Genomic DNA, 20370 nt, shown 5'->3' on the forward strand with positions numbered 1-20370 from the left:
CTCTCTCTCTCTCTCTCTCTCTCTCTCTCTCTCTCTCTCTCTCTCTCAGATGGAGGGTCTGCTTGTCTCTGGCCCATGCAAAGGCATAGATGTCCTTATCCCTTGGCCGATTGTTGCCCGTGGCACCTACCTGAGTGCGGGCTTTTATTGCCCTATCCAGCCTTTCCCAAATGGCCTCGATGCGACTCCTCTGGGCTTGAATCTGAGGATAGCACCTGGGTGAAGCCCGTTCCAGGTTTCCTGCCAGCTCCCTCAGGGCCTGCACCTTGGCTTGCCCCAGGCTCTCAACTTCCTCTCTGAAAACATCAAACTTCTCTTTCAGCACCTGCAAGGGCGTAGGGATGGGAGGGTCACTCTGGAGGTGGTATCCAGCAGCTCTCCAAGCTCACGAAGGGCTTGGCAGTATCTGACAGTTCCGACATCCCACAGTCTAGGCTCTAGAATTGCAGGGTCCTCCTAGAGCCCAGAGATCCCCATTCCCTTTCTGCTTACCCCCTTACCTCCCCAGATGCACACTTTCTTTGTCCTTGCTCAACCTCAACCCATTCTCCCCTAGATTCCTTCAGGAGTGACTCACCTTGAGGGCCTCCAGGTCCTGTCCGTAGTCCTGAGACTCGGCAGTGGCCACCTTGCTGGCCAGCCAGGCATTGAGGAGCAGAGCCTCCTGCTCCAGTTGGTGGAGCTGCAGCTGCTCCCGCAGGCCTTGCCCTCTGCCCTCTGCTCTCTGCAGCAGCCCTGAATGCGCCTCCCTCACTGCCTGCACCCGGGCCAGCACCTTGGGGCTGTAGCAGGAAGGACAACCAGACTGGAGACCTTCCTCTCCAGGAGGGACCAGCCTCGCGTGCCGCTGTAGTGAGCGCTCCTCCCTGCTCCCTAGATGAGCCTGGCTCCAACCCACCTTTCTGGGTTTTGCTCACGCTCGAGGAGGGCTGCCGTCTGCTGAAGTCTCTCGACGCGCGTGCTGAACCCCTCCAGGCCTCTCCTGGTGGCCTCCAGCCGCCACAGAAAGGCCTGCGTGGCCTCAGTACTCTGGCCCATGTCCTCAGTGTCCAGGACACAACCCTGTTCGGCCAGCCAGGATTCTGCTTCCAGGAGCTGGGGTGACACAGAGGAGGGCAGTTTTCCTGGGGTGATGCCTCCAAGTACTCCCCGCTTAGGATTCATGTCTCAGGATTGAGAGCAGTGACTTTCAACTTGGCTGCACTTTGGAATCACTTGAGAGCTTTAAAAATGCCCTATGCCTGGCTCTTGCCCTGGAAGATTCTGATTTGGCCTAGAATGGAGCCTAAGTATCAGCATTTCTTAAAGTTTCCAGGTGATTCGGATATAAAGCATTCATTGAGAACCACTGGTTTAGGAGAAACGACAAAGCCAAACCAAATCCAGCAGTCTGTTTTCTGGGAAACATGCAGAAGAGTTTGAGGGCAAGAGACCACCTGGTGGAGGTGACAGAAGATATACAGAGCCAGGAGTCCTGCGTGGGGGGGCCACCTTCTGGGCCTGTGCACACTCTGGGGTCCTCATGCCCACCTCTGCCCTTGGAGCTCCATAGGCCCCCCCCCTGACCTCCAGCAGGAGCTGCTGGGCCTCCTGCGCCTGCTGCAGCCACTGCCGCCTCTGCATAGCCTCTGCCTGCAGGCGGCCCATGGCGCTCTCCAGCTGCTGCACCCGGGCAGCCACGTCACAGGCAGCAAAGTGCCCAGCCTGCACCAGCTTGTGCCCTGTGCTCATCACCGCCCGGGTCAGGGCCTCATGGCTGCTCATCTCAGTCTCCAGGTTCTGTGGAGTCGGGGGAAGATAGGACTGAGGATGCTACTGGGCACTCCGTGGGGGACCCCAGAATTGTGCCTCCAGCCTGGTGGGATTCCACAGGCTTGCCCCCAAGAAGTTCCCTGTCCTTGTGACCAAAGCCCTGGGTGTCCCCAACCCCCCCCCAGAGGCTGAGCTCCCAGTAGCCTCAGCTCCATTTCCTTGACTGATTGAGCCCCATCCTGCCCCGGTGGGCCCCCACCTGGTGCTTCTCCTGCAGGCGCCGCACAGCGTTCAGGCTCTGGCCGTAGTCCTGCGCAGCCGCCAGGGGCAGCTTCTCCTGCACCCAGGCCATCTCTTCGTCAGCGTCCCTGAAGAACTGCAAGAGGCGGCTCTGGGCTTCCAGGGCTGTCCTGCGCTCCCGCAGGGGTTCCCACTGGCTCTCCAACCTGCAGCAGTGGAGGGTGGGGCCAGGGCAGGTAGGAACTGTGGTCATCAGTATTAGGGTCAGGTGGTGACACACTGCTCACTCTGTGCCCCTCACGGAGGGCAGGGGGAAGCCCTGAGGAGATGAGCTGGAGGACAGTGGGGAGGAGGGCGAGGAGGATGCGTGTGGGCAGATCTACCTCTGAAGCAGCCGCTGGGCCTGCTCTTCCATGTCGCGGGCGAGGCAGTGGCCTTCCCGCGCAAAGGCCTGGGCCTGGCCCAGCAGGATCTGTGCCTGCCTGGCCCGCCTGGCCACTGCTGCCTCCAGCTCTCCCTGAGTCCCTAGCAGCTCCTCCAGCCCAAGCTGGTCCTGGCCCCCAGTGGGAGCTCTCAGCTCGACCTCCATGGCCTCCAGCCAGCTCTCCAGTTCTTCCATACTCCTCCGCAGACGCAGAACCTGGGACAGAACAAAGGTGGGCATGAGGGGGAGAAGCCTGGGGCCTCATCCAGCCTGCTCCGTAGCTGGCACAGCCTTACCTCGTAGGCCTCCTGTAGCTTGGCTGCCTTCCTCTGGCAGTTGGCCTGGAGCTCATCCCAGAGTTCTCCCAGTTCCTGCAGCCGCTCCTGGATGGTCTCTGAGGCTGGGTGGCCACCCTGCAGTAGCCTCTTCCCCTCCTACAGCCACAACATGGACGGCTGGTGCCAGGGCATTTGTATTGGCTCCAACCACCAGCCCCACAGCTGTAATCTCTGTGCTCTGGCTGTGTGATCTTGGGCAAATTCCTTAACCTCTCTGAACTTGTTAGCCTTATCTATTTAATTGAGATAATAATGGTTATTTTGTTTAAATGAGAAAAACATTTAAAATACTTGGCAGGGCACTTTATAGCAGAGGGAGCCAAACTGGGGTCAGGGACTGAGCTTTGTAGGTAAGAGGGGGTAAATTTAAAAGGTGCTGTGCTTTTGACTTCTTTACCCACAGGACTGTTGGCTGTGCCCTGATTGTATCCTCTAATATCTTTTCAAGATAGTTTAAAAAAACCACCATGTCAAAACAATATCTTTCAAGTTATTGAAAAGGGACCATTTTTGGAGAGGAAGCCCAGGGAAGCTACTGTTTCTCACTACCCTTTGGTGCTTAGCATGGTGCCTGCACACAGAAAGCACGCGATGAATGTCGCTATCCATTACTATGACTCAGAGCGGCTGCCAGGGACCTGTGGGGTGGCCCCATACTCTGGCCTGCCAGACTTTCCTGTGGTTCCCCATCCGGACACCCAGGGCCTCACCATCTGCAGCCTTTGTTGTCGGTGCACGCTTGTGTCCAGCTCAGCCTGGAGATCCTGCTGTTTCCGCAGCTGTGCCTGCAGCATGGCTGGGTCCTGCCAGCCCTCTTCCAGGGCCACCAGTTTCTTCTCCCTGAGCCACAGGGCCACCTGGGCATATAGGGAGAATGGGGTCTGCTGCTTAGGATTCTCCCTTTCCCCCTATCTCTGGACTGCCCCCAAGGAAGGGTGACCTCTTGCTGAGGCAACTCCATCCACCCACTGCAACCACTCCCCACTCCAACCAGGGGGAACCTCGTAGGAATCCTGCAGGAAAGTCTGCAGCTGCCGGAGCTCCTCCAGCTGGAGACGACGGGTCCGGGCTCGTTCCAGGAGTGCCTCTTTCCTGCCAGAAGGAGGGTCTCATGGGCCCACAGGTCCACCCACCAGGACCTGGAGCTGCTACGGGTGTGTGTGTGTGCATGTGCACGTGTGCATGGGTGCTTTTCCGGCCTAGGACAGCTTTTCTTGGGTGTCAGTACACCCTGATTCTGGGGTTTCCTTTGAAATAGAGACACATTCTACTTCCCCTCTTTATTAGCTGAATAATGGGCTGAATTGTGTCCTCCAATTCTTATGTTGAGGTCCTAATCCCCAGTACCTCAGAATTTGACTGTATTTGGAGATAGGGTCTTTAAAGAGGTAATTAAGTTAAAATAAAATCATTAGGGTGGGTCCTAATACGATATGACTGGGGTCCTTATAAGAAGAGATTAGGACAGAGACACAAACAGGGGTGACCATGTGAAGACAGAGGGAGAAGACACCCATCTGCAAGTCAAGAACAAAGGCCTCAGGAGAAACTGACCCTGCGAACACTTTGATCTAGGACTTACAGCCTTCAGAACTGTGAGAACTGTCTGTTGTTTAAGCCACCAAATCTGTGGTATTTTGTGCTTGCAGCCGGAGAAAACTATTACAATGTCTAAACCACTTTTTTGATCATGCACTGCTATTAGTAAGAATTTTTTGAGCAGGCACCACTCAAATATATATGTATTTGTGTGTGTGTATGCATGTGTATATATACTGATTTATACATGTGTGTACCTCTGTATCCATATATTAAGTACACTGCCATATGCACAAAAATAAAAATATAACGTCAATAGGAAAAGAAGTTCTACTACACCCCCTTACCTTCCCCACCCCAGAGTCCATGAACACAACCCTTCAGTAGAGTCCTCACACTGGTATGTATTAATCTTTGTCTCAGAGGCTTGATTGAACAGAAACACCTCCCAGAGGGTGTCAGAAGCCCAGGAGGGGAGGGGGTCAGGGTGGCATTGTCCTGGGGGTCAGCCAGGCCTGCTAGCAACCACCTAAGGTGATTGGGGGGAGGGGGGTATTGACAGAGACCAGCAAACCAACATTTGACACCTGCCAATCAAAGACCCCCGGGGGTTCCCAGGTAGGGGTCCACCTGCAAGGAGAAGGAGAGGATGGCTCACTTCCCCTGCCAGCGCAGCAGCACAAGGAGCCACAAACATGAAGCGCCCAGGAGGACAGAGACCCCCTCCAGCCTGAGATCCAGCTTTTGGTCACATCTGCCTTGATCCAAAAGTCTGAGGAGCTGTATGAGGCAGCTGAACCAGATGGGATTTTATGAGGAAAAAAAGGCGGAACCTGGTGTCTTGTAAGCTGTGCTGGCTTCAGTTAAAGGAGCATAAAAATACCTGTCAACCTGCCCGTGTGCCAGGCACTGTTATAAGACATTAAGGCTACCCTTTTCAGTTCTCACACAGCCCTAAGAGACAGGTATTGTTATCCCCTCAGTGTAGACACGAGACTCCATGAGGAATCTGCCCCAAGTACCCCCATGAATGGGCAGCAAAGAACTCAGGGCTGTCTGGCTCTGGAGGCCTGATACTTAATCACTGTGCTCTGCTACCACCATTCCATTAGGCCATTTCTCTCCTAGTTCCCCAGTATACGTTTCTTTGTAAAACTCCCTCTCATCTCAGCTGGATGACCACGTGCTGCCTGATGTCCATAATGGGTCAACTCGCTGAAGGGCTGACATACTGCAGGGTTGGGAAAGGTTGATGAGCCTGGGTCAAGAGGCAGAAGGACAGGAAGGGAAGAGACGGATGCCCCATGCCCACGCCAGCCCACCCACAACTCCCCTCAGCCCCAAAGCCAGAGGTGGTACCTCAGGAGCATGGCGTGGCACTGGCCCAGGGCACTCTGAGCCTCAGGGTGTCCACCCCACTGCAGGCGGTGCGCTGTGGCCTCCAGTGCGCTGATCTTTTCCGCCTGTGCCTCCAGGCCCCGCTCCAGCACTTTGTGCTCCCACAGGAGGGTCTCCACATTGGCGGATGGGTCCTGGTGGGAGCCGGGAAGCTGATACTGTCCATGGGGCCGCCCCCTCCCCATCCCAAGCTATCTGCTTTCCCACCTAAAGCCATCTTACCAAACACTCACCCTCATGGCGAGTGCTCTGCCCAAACACACCCCTCTAACTCTTCTGTATCTGGCTTTAGGGCTGTGATTTTCAGCCAGGGGAGGTATTGGTGATAAGGTTTAAGTTTCAGAATTTCCAGGGCAGGTGGAGTTTTTCACCTGACAGGAACACCCCCTCCTCTGCACTCTCAGAAATGCTACCTCAGCACAGGATGGACTATAGCCCAATTATTCTCCAAGGTCTTTCATGAGTCAGGCTCACCTGCTGCAGAGGTTGGGACAGTGGTGGGAAGAGAAAACCTCTAGGTGTAAGGTAGTGAGGAGGGCGGGGGGGTGAAAACGGAGGTGGAAAGGAGGCAAGAGTGGGTCAAGTGTCACACACTCACCCTCTAAGCTCCCACAGCGTTCCTCATGGGGCCCCAGGTACACAAGAACTGCTCACATTGATGGGCAAGTGACTGACATGGTTGAGGTGGGGAGATCCCTCTGGCCTGGGGAGTTCAGGCAGCACTGGCTGGTTTGATCCCTAATGCTGCTCTTGTAAATCCTACCACATTCCTGCCGGGTACCTACCCCCAGGCCCTCTCTGGCTGTGCAAGCTTCCTGGCTACAGAGCCAACTTTCCATCTGTTCCACACAGCTCAGAAACAACTGTTGGGAAAGAAAAAGGCAAGAGGAAGTGAGCAGAGGGTCCAGTCACTGCAGGTAGAGTGAATCCATTGGTGGCCCAGTGGGGAAACCAGGGACCTGGTTCGATAGGATGAGTCCACAGCAGGCAGGACTTTGGGCGCGCTGGGTGGTGAGAGGTGAGTGGTGGGTGGTGGGAAGAGGCCCTGGCATAGCAGCCTCTCTGGCTTTGGCTTTGACCAGGGGTGGTGGGTTTAGTGCAGGCCCCAGTGGGTTGGGGCATGGTGGAGGCTGCCTACCTGTAGCTCCAAGGCCTGTTGGAGCTGCAGCTGGTGCTCCTGCCAGGCCTCTTCCAGGCTGTTCAGCTCCTGGTCTAAACCAGCCAGGGCCTGGCTGATGTCAGCAGTGGACAGGTGTCCTGCTGCAAGCAGTCGCTGCCCCATACTCCGGGCCAGGCTGATGCTGTCTGTTTGGGAGTCCAGCTCGGCCTGTAACAGGACGGCACTTAGATCCCAGAGCCTGAGGCCTTCAGCACTGGAGAAGGCCACGTGGGAAGGAGAGGTGGAGAGACAGCCGAGGGGGTGGGATGGAAGAGGAGAAAGGCAGAGGCAGGTGACACAGAAAAACCCAAGGGAAAGTTGGGATCATAGTAAGCGAGAGGGCAGAGAAGATGCGAGGTCCTAGGAAAGGCCCTGGGGTCCCAGTCACTCACCTTGCGCTCCTGGTGCTCCTCCAACATGCGCTGAGCCTCTGCAGGGCTGCTGGGGGCACTTTGGGTGTGCATCTCAGCCTGTAGCTGCTGGGCCCAGACCAGCAATTCCTGCAGCATCGCCAGCACTTTCTGAGATTGGTGTGAGGCATCTAGCAACTTCTTCCTGTCCACAGGGTTCATCAGCTAGTCCCAGGGCCTCCGAGCCCCTCTTTCCCTCTGTGCCCACCACCAGTGCTTTCTGTCCCTGAATCCCCTCAGCCAAAGAAGGGCCCAGGGGCTGGGGATTAATGGGGTGACAATACAGTTATTTGAAGAATGGAGAACGATTCTCAGGGGGAAACTGGGGCCAAGTGGAAGTGTGGGTACTGAAGGATAGGTCAGCGAGGGCAGTGAGGGCTCATACCACTCTTGGGCCCCACTCCGGAGCTGCCGCCAGCTGCCCACCATCTCCTGTTGCTTGCAGCTGAGGCTGTGGGATGCCCAGGGACTTCTCTGGCAGAGGTGGGCCACCTTACGCTCTAAGGGCTAAGGGGTGGGGCCAGAAGGCAGGTTTTACTCAGGGATGCCCTCAGCTGCCATTCCCCAGCCTGTGGGAGTAACAGCTGAATGGACCTGGCTGGCTCTCAAGGTCCCGAAGCCTCCTTGTTCTCTGCATACCTGCACAGAGCCCCACACAGGAGGTACCCAGGGCCAGGGCCCACCTCCACACCCAGCTACACACCTCCACCTGGGCCTGGATGAGGCCCATTTCCTGCTCCAACTTCTTGTGTTTCTGCAGCAGCCTCTGCACGCTCTCCAGATCTTTCCCATAGTCCAGGGGCTGGACCAGGGAGGCCTAGGGAGGAATGGGGAGGAAATACCGACTTGGCCTTTCTCTAGCTCCTCCCTCACAATAGAGGGGTTGCCGGCCGCAGGGTTTGTGTGTGGAAAGCAAGCACCCAGCATGAGTCTCTTCCCAGTGTCCTCTGAGGGGAAAGAGCAGACAGCTACCCCTGACTGGAGGCCCCTTCCTTCTGTGAAAGAGGAAGGTTCCAGGGAGGGCCTTGGGGTGGGGGTTTGCTCTGAGGTAGTGATCTCCATCTGTGAGGTGCTTTCATGTACACTGTCACATCCAACTCTCATGCCTTTGGGGGGAACTGAGCATGGACAGCCAGGCCTGGCTGAGGTGGGAACCAGAGGAGGCATGAGAATGGACACCCGGGGCTTCTCAGGCTGCCTATAACTTCTTCACTTCCACCTCTGCCAGCATTCAGCTCACGTTTCTCTGCAGTGGCTGACATAATCCTGGGACAAACCTCCTGTGTTTCTGGGCTTGCTCAAGGACAACGGAGGAAACTGGGGGTGGCGGGCTCTGGCCTCTGGACCCATGGTGCTTCTGGGGGCAAAAGGGTCCAGGTGGGCCAGACTCCAAGCCTGCAATGGGGCTTGTATGGTCTATAGTTGATCCCAAGAGCCCCTAGCGGCCTCTCTGACAGACCCCTGGCAAGACCTATCTCTAAGTACCCACCCTGAAGAGGTGAGACTGGTGAGGGGCAGGACATGTGGGAGACTCCGGGCAGGAAAGGCTCACTCCAGGGCTGCATTTGCTCTTTTGCCGCTTACCTTCTCCCCAATCTGCTCAGTGATGCCATCCAGCTCCAGGGACAATGTGTGTATCTCTAGGGCCCCTTCCAGCTGCCACTGGTAGCGGAGCAGATTGCCATGGAAACTGTGCCACCTGACAGAGAGGGTGAGAGACAGAGTCTGAGGTGTCCCTCCAGCCCCCTCTCCCTCGCCTCACTGCTTCTGGCTCTGGGACTGGCCTGTTGTTGAGCTGGTGTCGCCGCTGGCAGATGGTCTTGACTTGCTCAGGGTCCCTGTTCTTGAGCTGCAGTGACAAGTTGTTGATGCTTCTGATGTTGGCATCATCCACCATATCCTGTGGGGGTACAGGGTGAGGGTATTGGCACCAGCTGCTCCAAGTCCATTCTTGGTGCTACAGTCAGCACTTGGGGGGGGTCTGCTTGGGCCCTAGAGAGCATGAGGAGCCGCTTGTCTGGGGAGTGGAGGCAGCTGCTTCCTCTGCCATGGTCATCATATCCTATCTCATCCCATCCCAGGGGCAGCAAGCAGGATACACTAGGAGCCTGCAGCCCCAGAACCGTCTCTTAGGTTAGAAGAAAACATGCTCCCTGGGTCAGCATCAGGCAGGAGTGGGAGGCTGGGTACACACTGATTAACAGAAGCTTTTAAAGTTAAAATGCAGCTTCTTGGGATAAGAAAAGCAAAGCGAGAGGTAGAATGCAATGGCGAGCTCAGGCCTCCTGGGGTTAAATGTCCCCACCCCAAGGAATCACTAGGCTGAGGCTGCCACTGCTTAGACACTGGGTGGGGCTTGTAGGTACCCGGGGAGAGGCCCCCAACAGTGGGTGGGATTGCAGGCGTGCTGCCCCCAGCAAATACCACCTTGAATTTGTAACAACTTAAATTTCCAAAGCACTTCCCTATGAAATGTCTCAGGTGAGGTGGGCAGGGAACTGGGTTTCTCTCCTTTTATGGATGGAGCAGAGCTCAGAGGCTAATTTGTGGCAGAGCCAGGATTTGAGCCCAGCTCCTGAGTCTAATGCTCTTTCTACTACAGCATCTGGTACAGCGGCTGTGAAACTCCACCGTTAGCAAAGGATGTCTTAGCTGGGAGCTCTGCAGCACTTTAAAAACATCATAAATACAGTTATACTTACATCAGGGGGGTGAGGTTAGCACATTTGGTTTCTAACACCTAATTGTGAATACATCTGTCCAATTCCTTTCCTCTACACCACATAAGAGAAATAGATGTGCGGGAGTGTGTGTGAGGGGAGGTGAGAAAGAGATGCCGAGATGTTAAAGGAGGGTTATTAATTATTCACCACATCCAGACACACATGCATTTTTTTTTGATTTTGAAATAATTATAGATGCCTGAGAAATCGCAAAAGTAGTATAGAGAAGTCCCATGTACCCTTCCCCGGCTTCCCCCGATGGTAGCATCTTACATATCTACAGTACAATATGAAAACCAGGAAACTGACATTGGTCTAACCATTAACTAATAGATGACAGATTTCATTCAGAGTTCATCAGCTTCTACACACGCTCATCTGTGTGTACTTGTGAGGGGAGGCTCAGTGCTATGTAGTTTTATCACATGCACAGATTTGTGTAACCACCACACATGCCTGCTCTCTTACTTATGAGGTAGCTGTTATCCCCATTTTAAAGATAAAGAAACTAAGGCTCGTGAGATGAAGGAGCCTGCCTAAGCACGTGCAGGTAGCAAGCATGGAGCTGACACTTGAGCCCCCATCTGGCCCTGGAGCCCAGGCTTGGTCGCTACTCTGAGCTGTAATTCCCTGTGAGGGATGTGTTGGCTGACCTCTCCCCACCGGAGGCCCCTTACCCCAGCCCAGACTCCTCGGAGCTCCCGGAGCTGTCTGCGGAGCTGCAGGCAGTGCTCGAGGTCCTGGCCCAGGTCACCGATGTTCACCATCACCTCCTGTGGAAGCCGAGGGTTGGGAGGACGGCACTCTGAGCTTCAGCCCTGGTGTACCCAGCCCTCTGGCACCCAGATGCTGGGGAAGTGTCAGGGTGGGTGGCCTCTTTGGGGCTCTCTCCTGTCAGGGAACTAGGGGGCTGCAGGCCTGGGGCTCAGCCCCATCCCTCAGCCGCATGGCCCCACCCCCAGCTCTGCCCCTGTCCATCTGGGCCTCACCATGTCCTGGATCCAGGCCTCCACAAGGTCCACTCTCTGCAGGAACTCCAGGAAGTTCTGCGTGTCCTCCAGGTCCTGGCCCTGGAGGGCCACTGCCTGCCTCAGCTTCTCCCAGCACTCCTGCAGCGCCTGCAGTCTCTGGGAGACCTCTTCTGCCCAAGGGTGGCTCTGTGCCAGGAGAGCCTCGCCCTCCTGGGAGGGAGGGGACACCAGGAGATCCTGTCTGTCACCCTTCCTCCTGCTTTTCCACCATCACAGCCCCCACCCACACTGCCTAAGAACTTTCCCCTTGGCCATCCTGGCAGAAATGGGGCTGAGGGCCTGGCCATTACCTTGGTGATAGTGATAATGACATCTTCATGGGCTTGGACCTCAGCCTTGAAGGTCTGGTGCTTCCGCAGGTGCCTCAACTTATCTTTCCCAGGAGGCAGTGGCTCTTCCAAATGCTGGATCCGTTCTTGGATCCAGTCCTTGACCTGGTGAGGGTGGGGACATGTATCCCATGATGCTGATACTACCTCAGTCCACAGAGACATCCTGCCCGCCTACCCTCAGCTGTGTCCAGGTAGTGGACTGCTGACCCCAAGGGCAGGGTTGGGCAGAGCCTGGTAAATGAGAACCAATGGTTCTATGCCCCATGACCAGCTGGCCACCCAGCAACAGGAAGGGGCTGGGCAGGGCCCTTGGGGGGGACCTCATATCAGAGGTGAGGCTTACCTGCTCCCGGGCCCTGGACTGCTCTACTCCCTCCCCTGTCTTTATTTGCCACACAGCCCTGTGAGAGCTCAGGAAGCAGCGGGGTCTCTGCATACAGAGGCTTCTAATCAAATGCCTGGGCTTCAGCACGGCCTCTGGGAAAGCCGTTTAATTCTCCAAATTTCAGTGTCCTTATTACAGGGTTGTGGTGAGAACTGAATGAGCCCAGAAGGTGAATGTCATCTGTTAACTGTAAAATGTGACCCAAATGGAAGGCACTGGGCTGGGGGGTGGCCCTCTGACCTGGGTTGCAGCCCTGGTGAAGCCAGCCATCAGCAGGGAGGTGTGCAGGGCCTGTCTCCGGGTTTCTGCAAGTTCCTTCACTCGAGCCCGATGCTTCAGCACTGTGTGGAGCAGGTCCTGCACCCTGGGGCCCCGGAGTGTCTCTGCCTGCTCACGCAGAGCTGCCTCCTGTGGGGTGGGGGACACAGCCTGCCGTTCTCCCATGCTGGTGAGTCTGGAGCAGGGGCTGGCCCACAGGGAAGCCTTTCTCTCAGGCCTGAGTGGCCTAGGGCTGACTTAGGGCTGGCCTATCCTCCCGGCAAACCAGAACCCAGTGACCACATGATATGGGGCCAGAAGGACTTGTCCCTGCAGTGTGGCCCACCCCATCCAAGGCCCTCTTCCTGAGCCACACATCTAACTCTGCTCAGTCAGCCCCAACCAGGTGCCCCTGGCCCCACAGGTTACCCTTCACATCAACACTGCCTCTGGGTACACATCAAGCACCATGTTTCCCCGATTTAGGACTCTCCAAAGTTCCCAAACTCCCTTTCCTTTCCCCACCAAGCCTGACAATGCCCAGGACTCCCCAAGCCCATTACCTTCTCATCCTGGGCGGTCAGCACCTTCTGGAAGGTCTCATGTTTCCGGATCAACTGCTCCACCTCTTCCACTGAGCTCCCCAGGACACTGGTTTTCAGGGAGGCCTGGATTAGCCCATGGAAAAGAAACAGAGGCCATCAGGGACTGTCCAGACAGCCAGGCCCCTCACCCCCATTTGCAGATGTATGTGCTGAGGTGGTGAGCAGACATCTGTGCTTCATATCAGGCGAAAAGCCAGAGCCCCAGGAAGCAAGGAGGTGAGTGAGAGAGAGGGGAAATAGGGGGAAGAGGGGGCACGAGGATGTGTGTTACTGGCGTGAGGGCACCTGCCTCCTGCGCTGTGAGGATCTCTTCCAGGTGGCCACATTTTCTGAGGAAGAGCTGCTCCTGGTGCATGGACTGCAGCGTCTCTTGCTTCTGCTCCCAGGCCTGGAACACCTGCTCCCGCCTGTCCTGCAGGCCTCGCAGCCCTTCCTGGACCTGGGAACAGGCATGTGGGAGCCTGTGCTGACGGGTGGGGGGTTGCAAGGATGAGAGGGAAGCGATCCTGAGGGAAGCCTCTGAGGAGAGGCCAGCACACAGTGGGGCAGGGCACAAGGAGGTCAGGGTAGGCTACAGGGTGGGCACCAGACAAAGGGGCCCACCTCCTTGATGGGTGTCCCTGCAGCCAGAAGTGCCTGCTGGCCCAGCTGGGTGGCCCGCTGGTATAGTTCCTCCTGGGCCTCCAGCTCTGCCCGAAGCTGTTGGTGGGCATTGAACTTTATTGGGCCACTGCTGGCCTCCTGGAAGCTCTCCTCAACCTGTAGCTCCTGCCACACACGGGCTGCCCAGGACATGTATTCTTGCACCTGGTTTCCAGGGAGGGAGAGAGATAGGTGAGAGCTGGGCTGTGCAGCAGAGAGTCAGGCTCCGAGGCACAATTGCAGCCCGCCTAGATCCACTCACACATGGCAGCAGCCCAAACTGTCCTGGGTGACAGCCTCAGGTGAGGCTTAGGGGGCGTTTTGTCACCTGGTTCTTCCATTGTCATCCAACCCAATCCTCCCAGGTCTACTAACTTCCCCATGTGCCAGCCCAGCCTCCTTGTCACCCCCAGGCTCATCTCGACCCTCTGATTTTGCTGCTCCTCCTGCTTTAGGAGCTCCTTCTCCTCCCTTCTCTCTCTTCCAAGATCACCCATTCTTCAAGGGCCAAGGCCTTTTGTGCCTCATGAAGGCTTCCCTGGTGCCCTGACATCTCACTGCTTGCTTTGTCTTCTGGATTTCCAATTTAATGCAAACAATCTTTTGTTGATTTGCGTACAAACACAGTGTGAGAGCTGGAGGAGCCTTGGGATCTTTGTCCAAACATCTCATTGCACAGATGAAGAAGGGTAAATGGCACCATGTGTGTGTAAGTTTTGTAAACTCTAGGCACTCACAAATGGACTAAAAAACTAGGGTTAGCGGCTTTGCTCAAGCCTACATGGCTAAAAGGAGGCAGAGTTGGGTCCCTAAACTTAAGCCTTTTTTTGCAGTGTCATAGGGCTTTCTGGTCTACAAGGAACCAGGACATGCGGACTCCTGGGATATCCCATGACAGGGCCCACTGTCCCAACCTGATACTCTTGGGTATTAGGTTCATCTCCTCAGCTAGACAGGCTCCATGAGGGCAGTGGTTCCCTCTTACATAGCTTCTATATCACCCTCCTTTCTCTACCCATAGCTCCTAGCACAGAGCCAAACACAGATGTTCAACAGATGCTGCTTGACCCAGAGATCACTGTCTAGAATATCTGAATCTCCAGTCATGTACTTTCTTGGCCATTTTTACTCCCCAGCCCTGGCTGTGACGCATCTCTTGATGGCCTTGTCACTCACTTGGGCTGGTGTTGACCCAAACCTAAGGAATCACCGCCACCACACCCCATGTGCTCAGCTCCCTAACCAGCCAAACAGACATCCAGATGTGCTTTTCTACTTCATGTCCATACTTTTCTTCTCTCTGGGGCTGCAGGGCCTCATAAGTGCATGTGCATGCATGCATGGTACAACGTGTACAACACACACACACACACACACACACACACACACACACACACGCATGCACACTTGCTGTCCAAGGGGAAGGGGTCCTCACCGCTGTGTGGAAGCGGGCCAGGAGGCAGGCCTGCTCCAGCTGGGCCCTGCGCTGTTCCATGCGTAGCTTCAGGGCCTCCCAGGCCTGCACCAGAGCCTGCTGCCTCTGCTGCACTGCATGGGCCTGAGGCCTGGGACCCAGCTTCTGCACCGGGTCTCCAGCCTCCAGCAGTTCCTGCAGCTGGGTCAGGGTAGGGCATAGGGAGGAAAGGGTCATGTCTTAGAAGCTAAAGGGCCTGTCCACCCCACAGGTCCCTCATTGAGCCATGCCCTGTCATGTACGATGGGCCCAATTGGAGGCCCTGAGAGATTGTAGAAAATCTAGAGGAATAGCTAGGCAGGCCTGAGGGGGCTGGCAAGGGCCTGAGTGGGAGCGGCAGCCAGACCTGGGCTCACCTGCCGCTCAGTGCCCACAAGTTCACGCTCCAGCCCCTCGTGTCTCCTCAGTTGGACCTCCAGCCCACGCAGGTCCTGGGCCAAGTCACTGGGGAGGCTTGTGGCTTTCTCCTGAGGAGAGTAGATGACCAAGGGGATCAGGAATGGAGGGTGGAGTGCTACACCTGGGGTGGATTCCCTTTTAGAAAGAATCTCCTTCTTCCCTTGGGCTCATACCTGGACCTGGGTCAGGACTTCTGACAGATCTCTATGTACTCTGAGTGTGATCTCAGCATCTCGGAGCAGCTGGCCTCGGGCCTGGGTCAGCTCACACAGCTCCAACCAGGCAGCCCTATCCCCAGGCGTGCAGGAGACCAGAAACAAATTAGTCATTGACCCAGCATCGCATTCTGTCCCCTCGCTAGGTCTGGCCAGCTCTCCTCTTCTCTGGGACTAGCCCAAAGTTCCCCTTCTTAACACCCTTTCCTGCCTCTGGCCCTGCTTACCTTCCTCCCTGGAGTCCGTCTTTTCAGCTTTACCATGAATTCAGTCCTTTGCTAATATCATTCTCGGCACTTAATTGATTTCTGTGCTTTGTGGCACTCCTTTCATCTTGTGTATTCCAATATCAATATGACAATCAGATTATAAACACTCAAGGGCAGAGGCCGCCTCTTCTTTCCATTCTTCATTTACTCTGCAAACTCTCACTGAGCTCCTGAGGCCTCTGCCAGGCCAGGTTCTGTGCCAGGGGCTATGAACAAGTCACGATCCTGCCTCACAGCACACAGGCTGGATTCAAGCCCCCCTCCCCACCCAAGTGGGCAGCTAGGCAATCTTCCCTCAGCTCCTCCTCCAGGTCCTGGGAGCCAGTGATTTAGAGAAGGGCCCCTGGGGGTCTGGGCAGGGTTCTTGGACCTGCACCTCAGCCTCGCCTCCCCAGGCTACGGTCACCTGTGGCTGACTCAACTTCCCAGGAACCAGCCCCTCTGCAGACTCCTCGTGGGCAGGCACAGCCATGTGATCCTCAGAGCATACTACCCACGCCCTTAACACTCCAGGAGCTGCCTGTTCTGCATGCTCCCCAAACCTACGCCCCTGGTCTGGCCTGCTGGGCACTCACTGAAGATCCTGCTGCTTCTGACAGGCCTTGGGGGCAGTGCTGTGCCCATGCTCCAGCAGGCTCTTCACCAGTTGTTGGCAGGTTGCCACCTGCTGGCTGCCCATCTCCACTTGGTGCTGAAACTTTGTAAACTTGGTGTAGAGGTGCTAAGGAGAAGAGGGGAATGGGTGAAAGGGTGGCTCCCAGCTGGCAAGGCAGAAGCAGCCTGGGAGGTGAGGCTTCTCAGTGATCTCTGAACAATGTGGTATTGGACGGCTGCAGCACCTGCCCACTCTACCCAGAGGTCTGTCCTCAGCCAGAGCTCATAACTCCCGTGGCACCCTTCTCCACATAGCCCAGCCAGGCCAGCCCCCCTCAGCCCCGGCATTCTGCCTCAGGGCTCCTCCTTGCGCGGCCCTCGTCTCACCAGGATGTGCTCATAGTCCTCTCCGGGGCTCTCTCCCGTTCTGGCTGCCTGTGTCTGGGCAGCCAGCCAACTCTGCAGCTCCTCGGCCTCCCTCATGAACTCATGCAGCTTCAGGGTCCCCTCCAGTTGCCGGTCCCTGTGGGGTTAGCCCGCGGTTCCCCACAAGTTAGCTGCCCAGCCCCCTGGGGACAGAGGGCGTGACCTGAAGGAGGAGGTTATTCATTTTCTCTGCCCAGGCCTGTGGCTCTGGATCTAGGGAGAAGTAAATACAGGACAGCCAGTGTAGGGCAGGTGAGGGTATGGATGGGGGGAAGAGATGGATTGCTGGGAGCTGGGGGTGCATGTTCCTGCCCAGTTGGCCATCACTGAGGAATTTATAGAAAGAGGTAAGCAACACACAGCAAGGACTTATCTGACACATTTCTATGGGCCTGAGGTCATAGGTTCCTTCCAACTCAGGGTCATGGTATGGGAACAGTCAACTGTGGCTAGACCCCCTGTCCCAGAAGGGGTACAAGGCTTCTTACCGTGTGGCTGCCAACTCCTGCAGTGCCCGCAGCTGCGCCCAGAGCCTCTCCTGCACCATGCCCAGCTGCTCAGGAGCCTCAGGGCACCTGAGGGCTTGGGCCCTCTGATCAAGTTTCTCCATGGAACTCCAATAAAGAGCCAGTTCCTGTTTCAGGGCCTGTCAGCACATAAGGACCCAGGCCAGACTGGGTGACTCATTCATCTCTCCTCCTATCTACCCACCCACCCATCTATTCACCCATTGACCACACACACACCCATCTCCCCCTGTCCACTCATCCACCCAACCATCCACCTCCAATCCATCTGTCCACTTATGCATCCATCATCCATCTACCCATTATTGATGGAGCTCTTACTGTTCCATAATAGTGAAGATATAACCTGTGACCTCAGAGGGCTCACTATTTAGCAGAGAAGGGTGAATGCTGGGTAACCTGGGCCAAGGAAAGCAGGGCAAGGAGGCACTGTACTAGACCCCAACATCACAGTATAAGAGATGAACAGAGTTAAGCAAGGTACCCAGAATGCTTGGGACACTGGCTCCATGAGGCCACGGCTACAGGCACACTCTGCAGAAATGGCTCATGGGAAATCAATAGTCACAGGACAGGAGCCAAGATTGCTTTGGTTCAGGCTTTGGGGCTTGTGTAATCCTGAGAGCCTGATCCCAGGAGGGGTATTCCAGGCCTCCCTCCCTTTAACCAGGGGATGCTTGTTAGGGGCGGGAGGTTTCAGGAAGGGCACTTGGTTAACTCAGAGGATGATTTCAAAGCATGGGAGGAAGAACCCTGTGGAAGACGAGAAAAGGGCTAGAAGAGGTGACCCCAAGAGAGTAGAAAGGTGCCTGGGCGAGGAAAAGGAGCACAAAGAGAAGGCAGAGAATTCTTGAGGCTATTGGTGTAGACTAGAACAGGTGCTAAAGAGAGGGACAGGACCTTCAAAGGGGTTGCTTCTGAAGAAGGAAAGCACTGGGGATGAACAGAGGCCTTGCAGGCTTTGTTTGGGTGATGGGGAAGGGGCTGGCCGTGTCTTCAGGAAGAAGGAGCAGGGCTCTGTGCACCCCAGAAGTAGCAAGTGCCCTTTGGGTGTGTGACAGGCCCTTTCCTCATGTCCCATAATCACCCAAGTCCAGGCTGTGTGGAAGATGCTCGGGACATGGTACCTGGTGCTTCTCAATGAGCCTGATGGTGGCTGCCTCTTCTCCGCCATAGTCTTGACTGCTCACCAGCAGCCACTTCTCCTTTACCCAGTCCTCCAGCTCTGACACATCTAGAAAATACTGCCAAGAAGAGTACCAACTCACCCTGATGAACACAGATGGGACCCTCTATCATCCCTTGGGGACATCATGCCAGGCTATCCAGCGGTCAGAACAAAGAGGCTTCTGTGCCATACAGGGACGAGCCAGCACCTGGCCCCGAGTTCTCACCACTGACCCACCTCCCAGAGAGTCCCAGGTTTTGCAGGTCTCACTCACAGAGCCTGCCCAACTTTTGCCCCTTGCCCTGACCCTGTGTTCTCTGCACCCTACCTGCTGGAGAGCAACAGCCTGCTGCAGGCACTGGGCCCGTGCCTCACATGCCTGCTCCAGCTCTGCCCAGCGGCCTTCCAGCTTCTGGCACTGCTCCGTGATATGCGGGCCTTGGAGATGCCCTGAGGCTGCTAGGCTCTGTCCGGAACCCAGCACCTGTTGCACCTGTCCCTGGTGGGCTTTCACCTCTGCCTGGAGCTCCTGCCATGGGATAGCACAAGGGGCTGCTATCTCCAGATTCCGTTAGCCACAGGGTATGCAGAACACAGCCATAAATTTGGCTCCAGGCTCCAATCGTGGAAAAACTCCCAGGCAGAGAACAGCTGGGGGCAGAGACTTGGAAATCAGGACACCCTGAGTAGCAGCAGAGGGTTTCTAAGGCCTGGCAACAGGACACCAGGGATCCTGGGAGAAAAAGGGGGCCGTTACCTTGTGCTTGTGACGAAGGCTCAGGGCATCATCCAAGCATTTGATAGAGCTGGCAGAGCTTGCAATGGGCATGTGCTCAGCTACCCACGTGAGCTCCATGGTGCTCAGGTGATAGAACTGGTATAGCTCAACCGAGGCCTGCAGCTGCAGATGCCGGGTGGTCAGATGTCCCCGCAGGGACTCCAACCTGAGTGCAGGCAGAAGAGATGAAAGAGGTTGGGAATAGGTGAGGACAAACCCTCAGCCCTTTCCTTGGCCCAACCAGGAACCTGTGAAGAACAAGGTGGGGTATAGGGGGAAGCCTTATCTGACAGGGGGAGACAGCTGGAGAGGGCCCAGGGCCCAACCTCCCACCCAGATGACCCACCTGACTTCAGATTTGGGGTGCTTAGGATGTCTAGTTGGGGTCTTGGACCCTCCTACCCTGGGAATAACTCTACTCATAAGGGAAGGAGATTGGGACAACCTCAGGTTCTGTAGGTGCCACTCTGCTGGGCTCACTGGGTGCAGCCATCCTCATGTTCACATGAGAGGGTAAAACACAGTGGGGTGAAGATGGAACAAGCAGGCAAATACCTCTGGAGGTACTTTTGGGTCTCCTTTATGAAGGGCTGGGAATTGGCCATGTGGTGGGCCTGGGAGACTAGGGCAGCCATTTTGGTGGCTAGTGCCTGGCTCTCGCTCTCCAGTTGGTGGTGCTGTTTCTGCAGCCCTCGGCTCGAGCATAGGTCCTGCCCCATTTCTGTACTCTGCAGGGCCCCCTCCAGCTGCTCCATCTTCTCCTTGGCATCCTGAAGAGGGACAATGGCACTGCATCAGGCTCTCCACATATAGGCTAGTAAATAGACCTTCTTGGGCTCTAAGACTGAGTGCTTGTAGCATACCATAGTCACCAACAGCCCACTGGGGACCTCTGTCACCGCCATGTCTACCCCCCACTAACAGTGCCCAAACCTTCCCCCAGAACCTCACGAACACTCCTATCCCCTCACGCTTCTTCCTCCTTGGGGGACTCAAGCTGTATTAACAACACACTGGCACACAGGAGACAATCCTGTATTGGCCTACTGGTGGGGAAAGCCAGGCTCAACTTGCCATAGGACAGAGACCTCCAAAGGCTGCAGGACTTCCCAGCATCATCCCAGAGTCAGCAGAACATCCAGACTTCTCTCCTCTCCCTGTCCTGCCTGTTCCCGGCCCAGCCCAGCCTCAGTCTCCCTCCTGTGCCCTCCCCCTCTCTTCAGCTGACCTGTAGCAGCCCCAGGAGCTGGTCCTGCTGCCTTGCCTGCTGGAGCTTCTCCCCAC

General features: G+C 56.0%; 1 protein-coding gene across 1 annotated transcript in view; it reads right to left on the minus strand.

Moving 5' to 3' along the window:
* The window catches only part of SPTBN5 (spectrin beta, non-erythrocytic 5), a 61048-nt gene that overhangs the window by 10864 nt on the left and 29814 nt on the right, over positions 1–20370 (minus strand). Inside the window, exons 18-52 of the mRNA XM_019644863.1 lie at positions 20315–20362; positions 19642–19856; positions 19066–19252; positions 18637–18837; positions 18268–18384; positions 17102–17259; positions 16575–16710; positions 16169–16314; positions 15283–15397; positions 15067–15177; positions 14672–14851; positions 13198–13401; positions 12884–13033; positions 12553–12657; positions 11972–12139; positions 11305–11448; positions 10973–11164; positions 10661–10756; positions 9045–9160; positions 8845–8959; positions 7964–8077; positions 7646–7767; positions 7243–7405; positions 6830–7018; positions 6477–6554; positions 5653–5825; positions 3756–3846; positions 3465–3611; positions 2713–2850; positions 2376–2632; positions 2012–2198; positions 1567–1779; positions 899–1095; positions 578–782; positions 131–325 (exon numbers count right to left, since the gene is read on the minus strand). Coding sequence (XP_019500408.1) covers positions 131–325; positions 578–782; positions 899–1095; positions 1567–1779; positions 2012–2198; positions 2376–2632; positions 2713–2850; positions 3465–3611; positions 3756–3846; positions 5653–5825; positions 6477–6554; positions 6830–7018; positions 7243–7405; positions 7646–7767; positions 7964–8077; positions 8845–8959; positions 9045–9160; positions 10661–10756; positions 10973–11164; positions 11305–11448; positions 11972–12139; positions 12553–12657; positions 12884–13033; positions 13198–13401; positions 14672–14851; positions 15067–15177; positions 15283–15397; positions 16169–16314; positions 16575–16710; positions 17102–17259; positions 18268–18384; positions 18637–18837; positions 19066–19252; positions 19642–19856; positions 20315–20362 — 5373 coding nt within the window. The remainder of the gene's footprint in view (positions 1–130; positions 326–577; positions 783–898; positions 1096–1566; positions 1780–2011; positions 2199–2375; positions 2633–2712; positions 2851–3464; positions 3612–3755; positions 3847–5652; positions 5826–6476; positions 6555–6829; positions 7019–7242; positions 7406–7645; positions 7768–7963; positions 8078–8844; positions 8960–9044; positions 9161–10660; positions 10757–10972; positions 11165–11304; positions 11449–11971; positions 12140–12552; positions 12658–12883; positions 13034–13197; positions 13402–14671; positions 14852–15066; positions 15178–15282; positions 15398–16168; positions 16315–16574; positions 16711–17101; positions 17260–18267; positions 18385–18636; positions 18838–19065; positions 19253–19641; positions 19857–20314; positions 20363–20370) is intronic.

Source organism: Hipposideros armiger, unplaced genomic scaffold (genome assembly GCF_001890085.2).
Source record: "Hipposideros armiger isolate ML-2016 unplaced genomic scaffold, ASM189008v1 scaffold_92, whole genome shotgun sequence".
Classification (NCBI taxonomy): Eukaryota; Metazoa; Chordata; class Mammalia; order Chiroptera; family Hipposideridae; genus Hipposideros; species Hipposideros armiger.